At 42.2% G+C, this 18,205-nt stretch overlaps 1 protein-coding gene across 1 annotated transcript in view; it reads right to left on the bottom strand.

The window, feature by feature from the left end:
- Window positions 1–18,205, bottom strand: part of TANGO6 (transport and golgi organization 6 homolog) — a 252,551-nt gene that overhangs the window by 220,111 nt on the left and 14,235 nt on the right. Inside the window, exons 2-5 of the mRNA XM_007993836.3 lie at window positions 14,170–14,810; window positions 11,749–11,865; window positions 10,181–10,322; window positions 1,893–2,029 (exon numbers count right to left, since the gene is read on the bottom strand). Of these exons, the coding sequence (XP_007992027.1) occupies window positions 1,893–2,029; window positions 10,181–10,322; window positions 11,749–11,865; window positions 14,170–14,810 (1,037 nt within the window). The remainder of the gene's footprint in view (window positions 1–1,892; window positions 2,030–10,180; window positions 10,323–11,748; window positions 11,866–14,169; window positions 14,811–18,205) is intronic.

Genomic DNA, 18,205 nt, shown 5'->3' with positions numbered 1-18,205 from the left:
TAACACATTGTGTGGGTAAAAATGTTGGAAAATAGGTACATAAAGCATATCAATCAAAAATTTAAATGCATAAAACCTTTGAACCAATAATTTCAATTCTAGGAATTTTTCCTATGGTAATACTGGTAGTTATGTACAAAGACTTAGGGATATTAACTGTAGTGTAATTTGTAATAGAAAAAGAATGGAAAGAACTCAAATGTCCATCAATAGCAATGTACTATAATAAATTATAGTACATTAATATGATGAAATATCATGTACCCATGAAAATGAATGAAATGATCTCCAAGGTACACTATTTTTTTTCTTTTTTTTTTGGATGGAATCTCGCTCTGTCACCCAGGCTGGAGTGCATTGGTGTGAACTCGGCTCACTGCAACATCTGCCTCCCGGGTTCAAGTGATTCTCTATCCTCAGCTTCCTGAGTAGCTAGGACTATAGGCGTGCACCACCACACCTGGCCGATTTTTGTATTTTTAGTAGAGACAGGGTTTCTCCATGTTGGCCAGGCTGGTCTCGAACTCCTGTCCTCAAGTGATCTGCCCACCTCAGCCTCCCAAACTGCTGGGATTACAGGAGTGAGCCATTGTGCCTGGCCACAGTACACTATCAATGAAAAAAAGCAAAATGAAAGAGAGCATGCTGCATGCTATCATTTAGATAGAAATTAGCACTGGCCTTGTGTGGTGGCTCACGCCTGTAATCCCAGCACTTTGGGTGGATCACCTGAGGTCGGGAGTTCGAGACCAGCCTGACCAACATGGAGAAACTCCATCTCTACTAAAAATACAAAATTAGCCAGGCCTCGTGGCGCATGCCTGTAATCCCAGCTACTCAGGAGGCTGAGGCAGGAGAATTGCTTGAACCCGGGAGGTGGAGGTTGTGGTGAGCCGAAAGCTCGCCATTGCACTCCAGCCTGGGCAACAAGAGCAAAACTCTCTCTCAAAAAAAAGAATTAGCATTAATTTTACCATCATATGTGTATATGTTAATGTATGTGTGTATGCACATACACGTTAATACACACATACATTAACATATACACATATGATGGTATATGCATAATATACAGAATATCTCTGGAAAGAAATTCATAGCAGTGACTACCTCTGAGGGACTGGAAAACAGGAATGGGAGACTTAGATTTTGGTTTACTCTTGTATGCTTTTTAAATTGTTTGCCATGTTAATTTACCTTGTTTATTTAATATCTACATTTAAATATCTACCAATATTATACTTGAGTTCCATTCCTGTGCAGTAAGAAAAAACTCAGAGGAAAAAAACTAATTAAAAACACATGGAGAGAAAAGATAATGAACAAGATGAAACTTGAGTTTCGTATTCTAGCTCTGAGAGCGAGCTGGGCCAATCATTCAATAGTGGTAAGGCATTCTTTTTTTTTTTTTTTGAGACGGAGTTTCGCTCTTGTCGCCCAGGCTGGAGTGTAATGGCTCAATCTCGGCTCACGGCAACCTCCACCTCTGGGGTTCAAGCAATTCTCCTGCCTCAGCCTCTTAAGTAGCTGGGATTACAAGCATGTGCCACCACACTCAGCTAATTTTGCATTTTTTTTACTGGAGACGGGGTTTCTCCATGTTGGTCAGGCTAGTCTTGAACTCCCGATCTCAGGTGATCCGCCCACCTCGGCCTCCCAAAGTGCTGGGATTACAGGTGTGAGCTACTGCGCCTGGCCTCGCCGTTCTTAAACTGCACAATTAGGTCAGTCTCTTCCATAGGTTTTTATTCATTTATTAAGAAGACTCCTCACTAAACAATAAACTTAAATATTATACTGCTTTTATCTCAATCCTAGAGGAACATTAAAAGTCCTCTTTCTGTACATAAGCTGATAATCCTCAAATGGTCAACAGAAACAAAATGATGCACCTGGGGGCAGATGTCCCGGTAGTAACTCTCTGGTGAAAGAGACTGCTGGGGACAAGAGGCCAAAATCTTTGCGATCAGGTCACACTTCTTCCAGTCAGCAGCCGTCGCCTCAGCATCACTTCCACCAGCTGCCCCTGCTGGTACAATGGAGAGAGATGTCAGCAGCTCACAGCAAATCCCCACAGAAGGTCCCACATAACACATCTGTCTTAAAATTCAGGGTAAAATGCATTTATCTTCTCTATTGAAAATAGCTTATTTTTTTTCTATAAGATAATCCACCCTTCTATACTTTCCTTTTTATGTTTTTTATTTCATATTTGTTTATTATTATTATATTTTTGAGACAGAGTCTTGTTCTGTCGCCCAGGCTGGAATGCAGTGGCATGATCTCAGCTCACTGCAACCTCTGCCTCCCAGGTTCAAGAGATTCTCTTGCCTCAGCCTCCCGAGTAGCTGGGATTACAGGCATACACCACCATGCCCAGGTAATTTCTTTCTATTTTTAGTACAGACAGGGTTTTGCCATGTTGACCAGGCTGGTCTCGAATTCTGACCTCAGGTGATCTGCCCACCTCGGCCTCCAAAGTGGTGTGACGACAGGCAGGAGCCACCATGCCCAGCCTATATTTTCTTTTTGATGCTAGTTTCTGGGAAATTCAGAGAAAAACTAGCACTTAGTCACTATAATGATATTATTCATATAACTGGAATACTAGCTTCACCATGTTTATTACTATTATTATTATTCTGTCTCCTTGTATGTATCATTTCATCTAAACTGTCTTAAGCCACAGCCGTAGAGTGACAGGGACCAGAATTACTTTACCATCTTAAGCAATTATAAAATTGGACAAAATATATAAACAATGGTTTCCAGACAATGCACAACAAGCAGCCCAGGACACTGATCCCTGAGAGAAGAGAAGCAAACAAACTGAGCTTGACAACTACCCTTGTTCACCGCCTGGAGAGAGTTTTCAGGCGATAGCAAGAGCAGCCCAAATGAAGCCTGGCATATTGGTGAGTGGAAGAAACATAGTTCAGAGTTCAGGGAGGCCAACGCAGCTGGAATTTTCAGGGCAAAAAATACCAGAGAGGAGGAAGTTACACATAGAGAGAGTTCCAAAGATCTGCAAAAGGGTCCTTTCTCAGGTCTTTGGTAGAGTATGATATGTGTATGTGTGAGGAAAATACCAAAGCCTGGGGCAATAACCAACAGAAAGGAGTAGGGGAAACAACCCCCATGGTTCATAAAGGCTGGGAATAGTTGTGTTCCCACTAGCCAGCCTGGGAGGATCTCCTAATACACAGGGCAACAACTAGAATTCTCAGAAGTGTATTGTCTTAGTACAATCTGTATTGTTACACTTAGTACAATACACTTAGTATAATACAATAATGGGTTAAATTACCTTAAAGGTTGCTGTAGAACCACACTAACACAGCTGAAAAGCCAGGATCAAATGGACTAAACTAATTACAAGTAACTTAATTGTATTCCAGAACAAAGTCCAACCAAGGAATATAAAAATCTGGCACTCAGCAATGTAAAATAAAAATGTTCAGCATCCAGTCAAAAATTATCAGGCATATCCATATGAGGAAATATTATTCAGTCATAAAAAGAAATAATGTTTATGGAGGACTGACTCATTCATGTTATAACACGACTAAACCTTGGCTGGGTGCGGTGGCTCACACCAGCACTTTGGGAAGCCGAGGCAGGTGGATCACCTGAGGTCAGGAGTTTGAGACCAGCCCGGCCAACATGGTGAAAACCCGCCTCTACTAAAAATACAAAAATTAGCCAGGTGTGATGACACGTGCCTGTAATCCCAGCTACTTGGGAGGCTGAGGCAGGAGAATCGCTTGAACCTGGGAGAAGGAGGCTGTGGTAAGCTGAGATCATACCATTGCATTCCAGCCTAGGTAACAACAGCAAAACTCCATCTCAAAAACAAACGAACAAACAAACAACATGAATAAACCTCAAAAACATTACGTGAAGTAAAGGAAGCCAGACACAAAGACCATATATTGTATGAAATGCCAATACGGGTAAATCCAAAGACACCAGGAAGTGAACTAGTACTTACCAGAGTCTGAGAGGAGGGGAGAATGAGGAGTGGTGATTGCTAGTGAGTATGAGGGCTTCTTTGGGGGGATATGGGGAGAGGGTTGATAAAAATGTTCTGGAAATAGATATTGGTGATGATTGCACAACTCTGTGAATATACTAAACACCACCAAACTGTACTCTTTAAAAAAAAAGTGACTTCTGGCCGGGTGCGGTGGTTCACTCCTGTAACCCCAGCACTTTGGGAGGCCGAGGCAGGTGGATCACCTGAGGTCAGGGGTCCAAGACCAGCCTGGCCAACATGGTGAAACTCCATTTCTTCTAAAAATTTTTTTAAAAATTAGCTGGGTGTGGTGGCATGCACCTGTAGTCCCAGGTACTCGGGAAGCTGAGGCAAGAGAATCTCTTGAACACAGGAGACGGAAGTTGTAGTGAGCCAAGATCGCGCCACGGCACTCCAGCCTGGGAGATTGCAGTGAGCTGAGATTGCGTCACCGCACTCCAGCCTGGGCGACAGAGTGAGACTCTGTCTCAAAAAAATAAATAAATAAAAAATAAAAAGTGACTTCTATGGTATGTGAATAACATCTAAAAAAAAAAAAAAAATTACCAGGCATGCAAAGAAGGAAAACAATATGGCTTATAATTAGAAGAAAAAAATCAACAGAACAGGCTGTGGGCGGTGGCTCGTGTCTGTAATCCCAGAACTTTGGGAGTCCAAGGTGGGCGGATCACCTGAGGTCAGGAGTTCAAGACCAGCCTGGCCAACATGGTGAAACCCTGTCACTACTAAAAATACAAAAATTAGTCGGGCATGAGGATGCACACCTGTAGTCCCAGCTACTTGGGAGGCTGAGGCAGGAGAATCTCTTGAACCTGGGAGGTGGAGGTTGCAGTGAGCAATGATTGTGCCACTGCACTCCAGCCTGGGTGACACAGCAAGACTCCGTCTCAAAAAAAAAAAAAAGAAAAAGAAAAAAACCAATAGAACAGACCCCAAAAAACAGAGATAACACAGAGATAACAGAATTAGAAGACAAGACCATTAAGACAACTTTATTTACTTTTTTTTTTTTTTTGAGACAGTCTTACTCTGTCATCTAGGATAGAATGTAGTGGTGTGATCTTAGCTCACTGCAACCTCCCCCTCCCGGGTTCAAGCAATTCTTCTGCCTCAGCCTCCCGAGTAGCTGGGACTACAGGCATGTACCACCACACCCAGCTAATTTTCTGTATTTTTAGTAGAGGTGGGGTTTCACCATGTTGGCCAGGCTGGTCTCAAACTCCTGACCTCGTGATCGGCCCACGTTGGCCTCCTAAAGTGCTGGAATTTCAGGCGTGAGCCACTGCACCTGGCCCATTAAGACAACCATTAAAATTTGTCCTTGGCCAGGCACAGTGGTTCATGCCTGTAGTCTCAGCACTTTGGGAGGCCAAGGTAGGTGGCTCACTTGAGACCAGGAGTCCAAGACCTGCCTGGGCAATATGGCGAAACCCTGTCCCTACTAAAAATACAAAAATTACCTGGGTGTGGTGGTGCATGCCTGTAATCCCAGTTGCTCAGAAGGCTGAGGCACAAGAATTGTTTGAACCTGGGAGGTGGAAGTTGCAGTGAGCCAAGATCATGCCACTGCACTCCAGCATGGGAGACAGAGCAGGACCCTGTCTCTGGGAAAAAAAAAATTTAAAAGACAAAAATAAAAAAGACATAGAGAAAAAAAGACACACACACAAAAAGAGCATTAGTTATTTGCAGGACAACATTAAACGTAATATTTGGTGTAATTCAAATCTCAGAAAGAGAGATCTGAGGGGAGTACAGAGAAAAATATTTGAAGATAATGTCTGAGAAATTTCCAAATATGGCAAAACTATAAACCCACAGCTCCAAAAAGCAGAAAAAAACAAAAAGAAACCAACAACACACCAAGGTATATTATAATCAAATTTCTAAAAACCAGCCATAAGAGAAAAATCTTAAAAGAAGGAAAAACAGTATATCATTTACAGAGGAACAAAGATAAGAATGATAGCAGACTTCTCGTCAGAAATGACCCAAGCCAGAAGACAACGGAATATCTTAAAAGTACTAAAAGAAAAAATAAATGTCAACCTAGAATTCTATACCCAACAAAAAATATATTTCAAAAAGGAAAATGAAGTAGACTTTTTGAGACAAACAAAAGCTAGAAAATTAATTGCCAGGCCGGGTGCAGTGGCTCACACCTGTAATCCCAGCACTTTGGGAGGCCAAGGCAGGTGGATCACCTGAGGTCAGGGGTTCAAGACCAGGCTGGCCTACATGGCAAAACCCCGTCTCTACTAAAAACACAAAAATTAGCCAGGTGTGGTGCTGTATGCGTGTAGGCCAAGACAGGTGGATCGCCTGAGGTCAGGAGTTCAAGACCAGGCTGGCCAACATGGTGAAACCCCATCTCTACTAAAAATACAAAAAGTTAGCCAGGCCAAAAAAAATTAGCCGGCATGGGGCAGCCACCTGTAATCCCAGCTACTTGGGAGGTTGCAGCAGGAGAATCGCTTGAACCCAGGAGGCAGAGGTTGCAGTGAACCGAGATCATGGGCAACAAGAGCGAAACTCTGTCTCAAAACAAAACAAAACAAAACAAAACAAAATTCATTGCCAGTAGACCTACACTATAAGAAATGGTAACTAAAGTTCAGGCAGAAGGAAATTTGCACTGAAATTTTGATCTACGTAAAGAAATAAAGACCACCAGAAATGGCAAATATAAACCTGCCTCAAACCATTTTGGGAAAGAAACAAGGTATGAATAGATAACAACAAATATATACATGCACAAGTTGGGGGAACTCATAGGAAAAAGAGGGTTCTGATTTTCTTATAGCACCTCTCCAATCTGCATGCCCTTAAGTGAGATCTAACCCTTCTTGGAAAAGGAAGGTGCAAAGACCTGTTTCTAGGGGACAACTTCTTATGGGTAACTGACCATTTCTCATTTCATTGGCCCTAGAAGCCACTGGGGGGAGAACTGAGGGAAGGTAATATTATAGCCACTCCAGACCAAATCTACCAATGTCTGCCAACCACACTGACCTCACTTTTGTCTGATAGGACCAAGGTACATTAACTATGCCAGAAATGAAGTCAAGATTTATTCTTCTAGCTCTCTTCCTTCTTCCCCACATATCCAGCCCTTCATTAAGTTTTGGCAACTCTCCTCCTTAAATATCTCTCAAATCCATTCGTTTCTCTCCATTTCCACGGCCACTGCATTAATCCAAGCCTCCGTGATTCCTCAGATGTCTGCCTTTTAACTGATCTCCCTGCTTCTGCTTTTACCCAATCCATTCTTCACAATACCTCCAGATAGATATTTCTAAACTGCAGATTTGATCATGTTCTCCCTTTCTTAAAACCTGTTAATGGTTTCACATTTCCCTCAGAATAAAGTTCAACATCCTGAACTCAGCCTATCAGGCCTCCCTGAGGTGGCCCCCAGCCACCATCCCTGCTCACTGCACACCACTCTAGCTGTACTCTGCCCTCATTACCCACGTGGAGATATCCTCAGAAGCACTATGCTCATTCCTACTTCAGTTCCTCATATATGCTACTCTCTCTGCCTACAACTATCTTCCCTCACTCTTCAGCTAGTTAATTCCAACTCAGCCTTCAGGGCTCAGTTTAAATGCCGTTTCTGTAAAAAAGCCACGAAGTTTGTGGTAAGTTGTTGCAGTAACAATAGGAAACAGGCATGGGATAAGGGAGATAAGGGACTGAACACACAAAAAAGGCAAAGTGTTCACCAGGATAAAGGTGAAGGGGATCCTTGGATGGCAGCTGAGTAGAAGGTAACCAGGATAGAGTAAAGCAGGTCAGAAAATCCAGAGAAAGATGTTTCCAAGAAGATAAAACTGATAGAATATCTGGTGGGTTTTTGTTTGCTTGTTTGAGACAGAATATCGCTCTGCCACCCAGGCTGGAGTGCAGTGGTGTGATCATGGTTCACTAAAGCTACAACTTCTAGAGCTCCAGCAATCCTCCTGCCTCAGCCTCCTGAGTAGCTGGGACCACAGGTGCATGCCACCACACCCAGCTAATTTTTGTATTTTTGGTAGAGATAGGGTTTCACCATGTTGCCCAGGCTGGTCTCCTGAGCTCAAATGATCCACCTGCCTTGGCCTCCCAAAGTGTTGGGATTATAGGCATGAGTCACTGTGCCCAGCCTTTTTGATGTTTTTGAATGTATTAAAAGGAGATTTAAACAAAAGACGGAGAGCTTGAGAAAAGATTAGTGATAAGCATATAGAAAACTAATCAGATGTACAAAAAAAAAAGATTAACTTCAGGAAGTACAAAAGAGTATGTAAAAAAAAGAAAGTAAACATAATATACAACGTAGCTCAGCTGTAAATAATAATTACAGAGTTACACTAATATAAATACTGAATATTGATCTAACCAAAACTGAGATATAAATATACTAAGGAGATGGGAAAATACAAATGTACTTAGGGGAATGATGGCATTGTTATGAAAGAGAACAAGATCCTCTTCCACTCATGGTGAGAGGTAGATACATGATGCCTGAAACTGAAAAACTTATGAATTCCCATATATTAGAAATATAGAGGTAAATGGCCAGGCGCAGTGGCTCACGCCTGTAATCCCAGCACTTTGGGAGGCTGAGGCGGGTGGATCTCGAGGTCAGGAGATCGAGACCATCCTGACTAACACGGTGAAACCCCGTCTCTACTAAAAATACAAAAAATTAGCCGGGCGTGGTGGTGGGCGCCTGTAGCCCCAGCTACTCAGCAGGCTGAGGCAGGAGAATGGCGTGAACCCTGGAGGCGGAGGTTGCAGTGAGCCGAGATCACGCCACTGCGCTCCAGCCTGGGTGAAAGAGCAAGACGCCGTCTCGGGGAAAAAAAAAAAACAAAAAACAGGTAAATACCAGAAAAAACTCACTGGAAGAGTTCAAAGTGGTTGCTTCCAGAGATGGGAAATGGATTGGAATGGTACCAAGGACTGCTATTTTTCACTATAAGTCTCATAGAACTATTTGACTTTAAATGATGTACATGTCTAATTTTCTCTAAAAAATAAAACAAAAAATATTTAAATTAAAAACTACCACTATGCTTAGCATTGACTTTTTTCCTATTAATGAGAACTTAGATAGTATAAATGGGGGAATGACTCTAAAACTTCATCCCAAAGTTTGTGTCTCAATGGTATTTCTCAAAGGTATTCCTGGCTTCAAGAAAGTTATTTTACATTTCACCTTTTTTTTTTTTTTTTTTTTTTGAGACAGGGTCTTGCTTTTCTTGCCCAGGCTGGAATGCAGTGCCATGACATTGGCTCACTATAGCCTCGAACTCCTGGGCTCAAGTGATCATCCTGCCTTGGCCTCCCAAATAGCTGGGACCACAGGTGGGCACCACCATACCTGGCTATTTTATTTTTCTTTTTTGTAGAAACAGAGTCTTGCTATGTTGCCCAGGCTGCTCTTGAACTCCTGGCCTCAGACAGTCCTTCTGCCTCAGGCTCCCAAAGTGCTAGGATTACAGGCGTGAGCCACCACACACAGCTTTATTATTATTATTATTGAGATGAAGTCTCACTCTGTCACCTAGGCTGGAGTGCAGTGGCACGATCTTGGCTCACTGCAACCTCCACCCCCCAAGTTCAAGCGATTCTCCTGCCTCAGCCTCCCAAGCAGCTGGGGTTAGGCACCCGCCATCAAGCCAGGCTAATTTTTGTATTTTAGTAGAGACAGGGATTCACCATGTTGGCCAAGCTGGTCTTGAACTCCTGACTTCAAGTGATCTGCCTGCCTTGGCCTCCTGAAGTGCTGGGATTACAGGTGTGAGCCACCGTGCCCAGCCCACACCTAGCTTTATTTAACATTTACTTTAGGGCTTTTACTTCAACTTTCTGTGTAATGTTTTCCCCGGATATTATAAATTATTTGAAATGGCTTACAATATTGTTCAATAAAATAGGCAGTATACCACAAGTGTTTTAGGAAAAGAGCAAGAGAATTGGTTTCTTTGGTAAAGAAGTTCATTAAGGGCATCTAAGTTTAACCTGTTCAATCCCTGCAAGGACATAATTGAGTTTCAGTCAGGTTTTAAAGGTAAATACTAAAGACCAATAATTCACCTCAGACTCTGACTCAAAGGAAAACAGATGCCAAAGTCACAGAAACATTTTATTTCTTACCACCTGCTCCTTCCAAAATGCCCCGGACTACTGCCTGAACACCATTAGGCCTCATTAACCTTTCAGAGAGCAGCTGTCCACATAGACGCCGAAGCCAAGCTGGGGCCCGACACCTCAGCTGTGTCTTCACATCTGTGCAGGACTGAGAAAAAGAAGAAGGTGTAAATTCTGAGTGTCACTGAAATAGATATGATGGCCGGGAACAGTGGTTCATGCCTGTAAAAATAAAAAAAAGGAGAAGAAGAAGAAATAGCTATGATATGTAGACTTATTTATTTAGAGACGGAGTTTCATTCTTGTCACCCAGGCTGGAGTGCAGTGGCACAATCTTGGCTCACTGCAACCTCCACCTCCTGGGTTCAAGCAATTCTCCTGCTTCAGCCTCCTGAGTCATTGAGAGTACAGGCACGCGTCACCATGCCTGGGTACTTTTTGTATTTTTAGTATAGACGGGGTTTCACCATGTTAGTCAGGCTGGTCTCGAACTCCTGACCTCAGGTGATCCACCTGCCTCAGCCTCCCAAAGTTCTGGGATTACAGGCGTGAGCCACCATGCCCAGCTAGACATCATTTTTTAAAAGTGCTGAGTCATACTGACAATTAACAGTGTGCTATACAGACTTCAAAAGAGCAATATTTTTTCCTTAACAAAACAAAACCAAAAAAAAAACTTTACAAAACCTTCTTCTGCATTACTTTTAAGAAAGTAAAAAACAGTGGAAAAGCAATGAAATTTCAAACTGATAAACAGACAAATGCATGAGCAACTAAAATGTAGATCTTGGGAACACAAAGTTAATGCAACCAATCTCTGAATGTAGCCCTGACAATCAAATCCAGTTTCCAAGGAAGATTCTTATGAACGTTATTTGCCACTAAGAGGGCGGTTCACAACAGGGAGGGAGCACTCCAGCCCTTGCCTCTGTGGCATTAGCAACTCTGATTCCTGTGACACAGTTCCAAAAAATAGTTGGATTTCTTTTTTTTTTTTTTTTTGAGATGAAGTCTCACTCTGTCGCCCAGGATGGAGTGCAGTGGCACGATCTCAGCTCACTGCAACCTCCGCCTCCAGGGTTCACGCCATTCTTATCCCTAGCAGAATATACACTACTATATGTTTGAAACAAAGGAACTAAGAATAGAACAAATAATATCTCTAGTTTTAATTTCTTGACTTCAAATACATTATCCATTCAAAGAATTAGTGTCCAGATACTTGTGCTGAAAGAACGTTTTGTCAAACAGCCAATTTTTAGTTAAAAAAAGAGAAGCTCTAGTTTCAGAATGAATAAAATATATCTCACATAAAATTGCCGTAAGTCTTAAAAAAAGTGATCATAATATTCTTGGGAAAAGTGTCCATCATTTCATTAGAGAAAAGGTCTTTTAAATTATCCTAAGGGTCAGTGTCATCTAGTTTTATAAACATCATTTTATGATCTAAAAGGTGAAAAAGGCTCAACTAGATCATTAAATAGGGAACTGAAGTTATTTAATTTTCTAGAAGAAGCCAGCATACCACACATTATATTAATGAGTCACCCCCAAGAGTCCCCAGGCCTGAGTACCTGGGGTGGTCCTCCCTGGAGGATAAGCAGTTCCCGGACTGCTAAGGGCTGATAGACTTGATCCAACATGTCTCTCAAGGCCCCCCTGGATAGGGTTCTTTCCTCTTCAGTTAGAACCTAAAAGAAATATGCACTTGGCTTTAGTGGAATTCAAACCAGGCAGACAATAGAAGGTAATGTTTTACAACACTGTACAGAGATACTTGTGAGAGGAGCGGAAGGAAGGTTTCTATCCTCTCTGATTTCCTTCCACATGGGGGAAGCTGTACTACTAAAACATTCCTGGTCCTCTCTCCATCTCGCTCACTCCACTTCTGCGCAGGTTATGAGACTGATCTTACTGCTGAGGGTGGAGTAAACTCACTTATTGGCTGGTTTTGGCATGCATCTCTCAGCTCGTTCCTCTTCTGTCTTTTGAGAGTAACTGCACATTTTCCTCTGCTCTTTCTTACTGGGTATTTTTCAGAGGCATATCCCCTGCAGAAGGCGCTTCAGTTTTCCAGTGATCCTTAAAATGGGTGAGTAGTGAGAGTGTCTAATTCTGAAGAGCACTGTTTTGTCTCCCGCCAGGCGCGGTGGGTGACAGAGCAAGGCTCCATCTCAAAAAATAATAATTGCCGGGCGCGGTGGCTCAAGCCTGTAATCCCAGCAATTTGGGAGGCCGACACGGGCGGATCACGACGTCAGGAGATCGAGACCATCCTGGCTAACACGGTGAAACCCCGTCTCTACTAAAAAATACAAAAAGCTAGCCGGGCGTGGTGGCGGCGCCTGTAGTCCCAGCTACTCAGGAGGCTGAGGCAGGAGAATGGCGTAAACCCGGGAGGCGGAGCTTGCAGTGAGCTGAGATCCGGCCACTGCACTCCAGCCTGGGCGACAGAGCCAGACTCCGTCTCAAAAAAAAAAAAAAAAATAATAATAATAATAAAAATAAATAAAAAATAAAGATTTGTCTCCATCTATAAGCTACATCCTCCAGCTTTGCCTTTATGAGCAATAGAGGTAACATTGTTCATCTCTCTTACTCTTCTTAACTCTCTTTTAATTCATTTGGGATTGGGGCAGCAAAGAGGGGTACAATTTTGGGGTACCCTTGAGCCATAACAGTACAATTCTCCTTGATGATTACTGCTCAGGGTCAAACAGTCAGGGTTCTGCCCATTACTGTTTCATACACTGAGGTATGGGTGCTACTTAGAACACAGCTGTTAGTGGGACTTTGTCCAGCTTCATAATGTACACCTAGCCTGTTTCCACTCTATCAACTCCTTCTCCTGCCTTCCTACTTGGTTCTTTCTCTGTGTTTCCCTTTTCATTTCTCTCTCCTGCCTGAGATCCCTGGGCACAGCTTAGCCTCAGTAACAGTAATAAGACCTGTCAACCTGGATCACACTACCTCAGGGAAGTGCAGGCAGGAGGTGCTGCTAGAAGTGTCAATACGCATAACCCTGCCGGAAGGAGGAGGCACTCTGCTCTTATCACATAAAGGCCCCGGGGAGCTCAGAATTTCATGCCAACACTTGAATGATAGTGACTTTTAGGCAAATGTTTATGAATGTAGGCAGGAGAGAGAAGAGAAAAGGAACAAGGACAAGGGTGACACAGGCAGGTGATAAAGAAACGAGAACATTGTGAAACCTGGCTGTGGAGGCTGGGGAATCACTGTGCCTGAGGGCCACACTGACCCTTGAGACATTTACATCTTAAGGGCTTCTGCTGGCCAGTTCCTATGCTGATGCCAGTGGTCCTCTCATGGCGGGGGTAGTGGTTCCTGCTATGTCATCCCTGTAAGTCTTATCTCCCCAGTCAGTGTGTGAGTTATTTGCAGAAAAGGACCATGTCTTATGCGTCTATGATCTCCATAGCAACTTCTGTAGTATGGGTGCTCAACTGCTTACTCGACTGAGTGACAGCAACTCCTAACACCTAATAATAACAATGAACATTGACAGAGTTCTGGAGTGTACCAGGTGTTCTATATGTGTTATCTCATTTAATCCTCCCAAGCATTTAATGAGGGAGCCATGATACTAGTATCAGTAGGAATTATATGAGCACTACTAGAGATTGGGCCAGATACTTGGCACACATTATCCTTAATCCTCATGACCACCTTCTGAGGCAGGTATTATGATACACACTTTATAGAAGAAGAAACAGAGGCTCAAAGAAACAGCCTGCAATAGCTGTTTCCCAAGATGATAAGGGACAGGCAAAATGGACTCTACAGGTGTGCAAAGGAAGAGTACCCAAAAAATGAAACCTCCACCCACCCTGAAAAGATTCATTTATCCATTGGATATGCTTTGGCATATCCAGTTCTGAAGAACTAAGAGTTGCCTTTTATAACAACTATCCACAAACATATACACATATTCTCACACACACAATCTCTCCCTCTCTTTCTCCATGTATATTTACCTCTTCTGCAGGTGTTAGTGGTTTTCTTTTGGTTGGGCAGAATCCCAGTTGGCACAGACCTGCTGCAATATCCCCAAAATGGTGGCAGAATATCAAGCTTCCCAGAGATGTGTGCTGAGCAACATTTAGAAGGGCCCTGCAGCTGGTGTACAGTCTTCGAGTTGCATCAGGAGCAGCATCGAGACACACCACGTCTTGAACGACGGCACCAAACTCAGTTCTATATCTCAAAGGGACTCCAACACCAGGCATGAGATAGGGGCAAATACCCAAGGTGACTACAAACTGCAAAACGAACTGGACAGTCTTCTGCTGTGAGATACTAAGTGCATCGGGACTCAGGGCAGGAGCAACTTCCGGAGTCCTAGGGTTGGGTTTACCTGGATTGAAATTAGCTGCAAGGAGGAGCATGGTTTCCTTCAAGCACAAAAGCAACAACAAGGTTTCAGAGGTAAAACTCCAAGTGACATCCACAGAGTTTTGTGGCCATTCTGCCTTACCAGCAATTTCATCTCTTAGGAGTTTCAGATTCTTCCACTGAGGATCCTTCAGAAACTTGTCCTCCAAAGCAGACAGGTTAGATTTTAAAGTAGCCAACAAGACATTGTGTTTTGTGACCTGTAGTGAACTTGAGCCTGATCCTTTTGAAGGAAAAAAAAAAAAAAAAGGAGAGATTATACACATAGAAAACAAACTATACTTCTCCCTGTGGAATGCCCTGCCTATTCCAGTTCATCCTTGCAGGCCTGGCCCCACTGTCACTGGCTCTGGAAAGCCTCCCCCAGGGGTACCAACCCAGCCTATTAAGAATTTAAGACCACATTTTCTGCCTTCCCACAGCACTTTGCATGTAATTGGAGTAGTGTCCTAACATTATAGTTCATCTAGTTTGTTTCTATTCCCCACATGTTTTTAGGGCAGAGACCAGGTCTGAATCATCTTACTGGGCTTAAACTGTAGCCAGAACAGAAATTTAAAAGCTGAACATTTACCATAGAACATTAATTCAGTCCAGCTGTTCCAGGTGCTGGGGATAAAGCACTGAACAGAACAAAGGCTCTGGTCAGGTGTGGTGGCTCATGCCTGTAATCCCAGCACTTTGGGAGGCAAAGGTGGGATGACTGCATGAGCCCAGGAGTTCAAGACCAGCCTGGGAAACACAGTGAGACCCCATCGCTAAAACAACTAAAAGAATCAGCTGGCTATGGTGGTGCGTGCCTGTAGTCCCAGCTACTCAGGAGGCTGAGGTGGGAGGATCACTTGAGCCCAGGAAGTCGAGGCTGCAGTGAGCTGAGACTGTGCCACCGCACTCCAGCCTGGGTGACAGAGCAAGACCCAGTCTCAAAAACAAAATATAACAACAACAAAAAAAAACAGAACAAAGTCTCTTTCCTTGTGGAACTTACATTCTAGTGAGGAAGATCACAAAATACGGACACGGTGCTCAAACATTAACCCCATCGTTTCCCCCCAGAATATCTATTTTCAATGGATATCTTTTTCCTATCGAGTATGTTCTCCGACTACAATGGCATTAAGACAGAAAGTATTAACAACAAAACATCCAAAAAGTCTCAAATGTTTGGAAATTAAACAATGTACTTCTAAATAATCTATGGTCAAAAAATAAATTACAAGATTTCCAACTGAATGCTAACAAAAAACATCAATATTTGTTGGATATAACTAAAGCAATGCTTATAGAGAAATTTATAGCTGTAAAGCTTATATCAGAAAAGCAAAAAGGACCAGGCACAGTGGCTCACACCTGTAGTCTCAGTACTTTGGGAGGCCAAGGCAGGAGGATCGCTTGAGCCCAGGAGTTTGAGATCAGCCTGGGCAACGTAGGGAGATCCCATCTCTAAAAACATTAAAAAAAAAAAAAATTAGCCAGATGTGGTGGTGCACACCTGTGGTCCCAGCTACTCAGGGGGCTGAAGTAGAAGGACTGCTTAAGCCTGGGACATAGAGGCTGCAGTGAAAGAAAAGAAAGGAAGTTTAAAGCATAACAGAGAAATTAATGAACATTATGCCAAAAACCAAACAATATACATGAAATGAAAATATTCCTTGAAAAATACAACTTGTCAAAACTGTCACAAGACAGAATAAAAACCCTAAATAACCCTATATGTATTAGATAAATTTGCTATCTAAAAATCTTCTGCTGGGCATGGTGGCTCACGCCTATAATCCCAGCACTTTGGGAGGCTGAGGTGGGAGGATCACTTGAGGTCAGGAGTTGGAGACCAACCTGGCCAACATGGTGAAATCCCATCTCTACCAAAAATACAAAAATTAATTGGGCGTGGTAGCAGGCGCCTGTAATCCCAGCTACTCCGGGAGGCTGAGGCAGGAGAATTGCTTGAACCCGGGAGGCAGAGGTTGCAGTGAGCCGAGATCACACCACTGCCCTCCAGCCTGGGCGACAGAGTGAGACTGTTTCAAAAAAAAAAAAAGGAAAAAGTCTTCCAAGAGATAAAATTTCAGGCCTAGATGGTTTCACTGGTGAATCATTTAAGGAAGAAATAACATCAAGGTTACACAAACTCTTTCAGAAAATAAAGAAGAAGGAATATTTTTCAATTTATTTTGAGAGGTCATTAGAACACTGATCCCAAAACCTGACCTGATAAAATCACAAAAAAGAAAAATACTGATCAATATCCTTCATTAATCTAAACTTAAAAATCATTACTTAAAAATCTAAACTTAAAAAACAGTACACATGGCAAACAAGCATATGAAAAGATGCCCAATATCATATGTCATTAGGGAAATGCAAACTAAAACAACAGCCAGATACCATTAGATACCTATTAGAATGGCCAAAATCCAGGACACTGACAACATTAAATGCTGACAAGGATGTGGAGCAACAGGAACTCTCATTCATTGCTGGTGGGAATGCAAAATAGTACAGCCACTTTGGAAGATAGTTTGGCAGTTTCTTACAAAGTTAAACACACGATCCAGCAATTGTGCTCCTGGGTATTTATCCAAATGAGTTGAAAACTTATGTCCACACAAAAAAACTGCATATGTATGTTTATAGTAACTTTATTCATAATTACCAAAAAACAGGAAGCAACCAAAATGATCTTCAAAAGGTAAAAGTTTTTTTTAGAAAGAAAAAAAAAGAATGGATAAACTGTGCTACACTCAGACAATGGAATATTAATCAGTGATAAAAAGAAATAAGCTATCAAGCCACAAAAGACATGGAGGAGCCTTAAATGCATACTTCTAAGTGAAAGAAGCCAGTCTGAAGAGCTATATTCTGTATAATTCCAATTACATGACATTCTGGAGGAGGCAAAACTATAGAGACAGTAAAAAGATCAGGAGTAGCCAAGAGGTCAGGGATGGGGGAAGAAAGACTAGGTGAAGCGTGGTTTTATAGGGAGGTGAAACTATCCTGTATGAGACTATAATTATGGATATATGACATTATGCATTTGTCAAAACTCATAAAGTCATATAACACAAAGAGTGAACCCTAGATATAAACTGTGGACTTCAGTTAATAAGAATGTATCAATATTGGTTTATCAGTTGTAACAAATGTACCACACTAATGCAAGATGTTAATAGGGGAAACTAGGTTTGGGGTAGGAAAGGGAGTATATGAGAACTCTCCGTACTTTCTGCTCAAATTTTCTATAAACCAAAAGCTGTTCTAAAAAATAGAATCTATTAATAACTTTTAAAAATGCTTAAATATTAGCAAATAAAATGCAGTGATATAGAAAAGAATAATACTTTATTACCAAGTGTTGTTTATGCCAGGAATACATAGTTGGCTTAACACTTGACACTCAATCAGTATGATTCATCTTATTAACAGTATAAGGAGAAAACCCATGTGATCATTTCAACGAACGCAGAAAAAGCATTTGACAAAATTCAACACCCGTTCATGACACAAATTAAGAATAAAAGGGAACTTCTACAATCTGATAAAGGGTATCCATGAACAAACCTACAGTTACCATCATACTTAGTGGTGAAGTAAAATAGACACAGGATGTCTAGT

Source organism: Chlorocebus sabaeus, chromosome 5 (genome assembly GCF_047675955.1).
Source record: "Chlorocebus sabaeus isolate Y175 chromosome 5, mChlSab1.0.hap1, whole genome shotgun sequence".
Lineage (NCBI taxonomy): Eukaryota > Metazoa > Chordata > Mammalia > Primates > Cercopithecidae > Chlorocebus > Chlorocebus sabaeus.
This window is presented reverse-complemented; position numbering and strand designations above follow the sequence as displayed.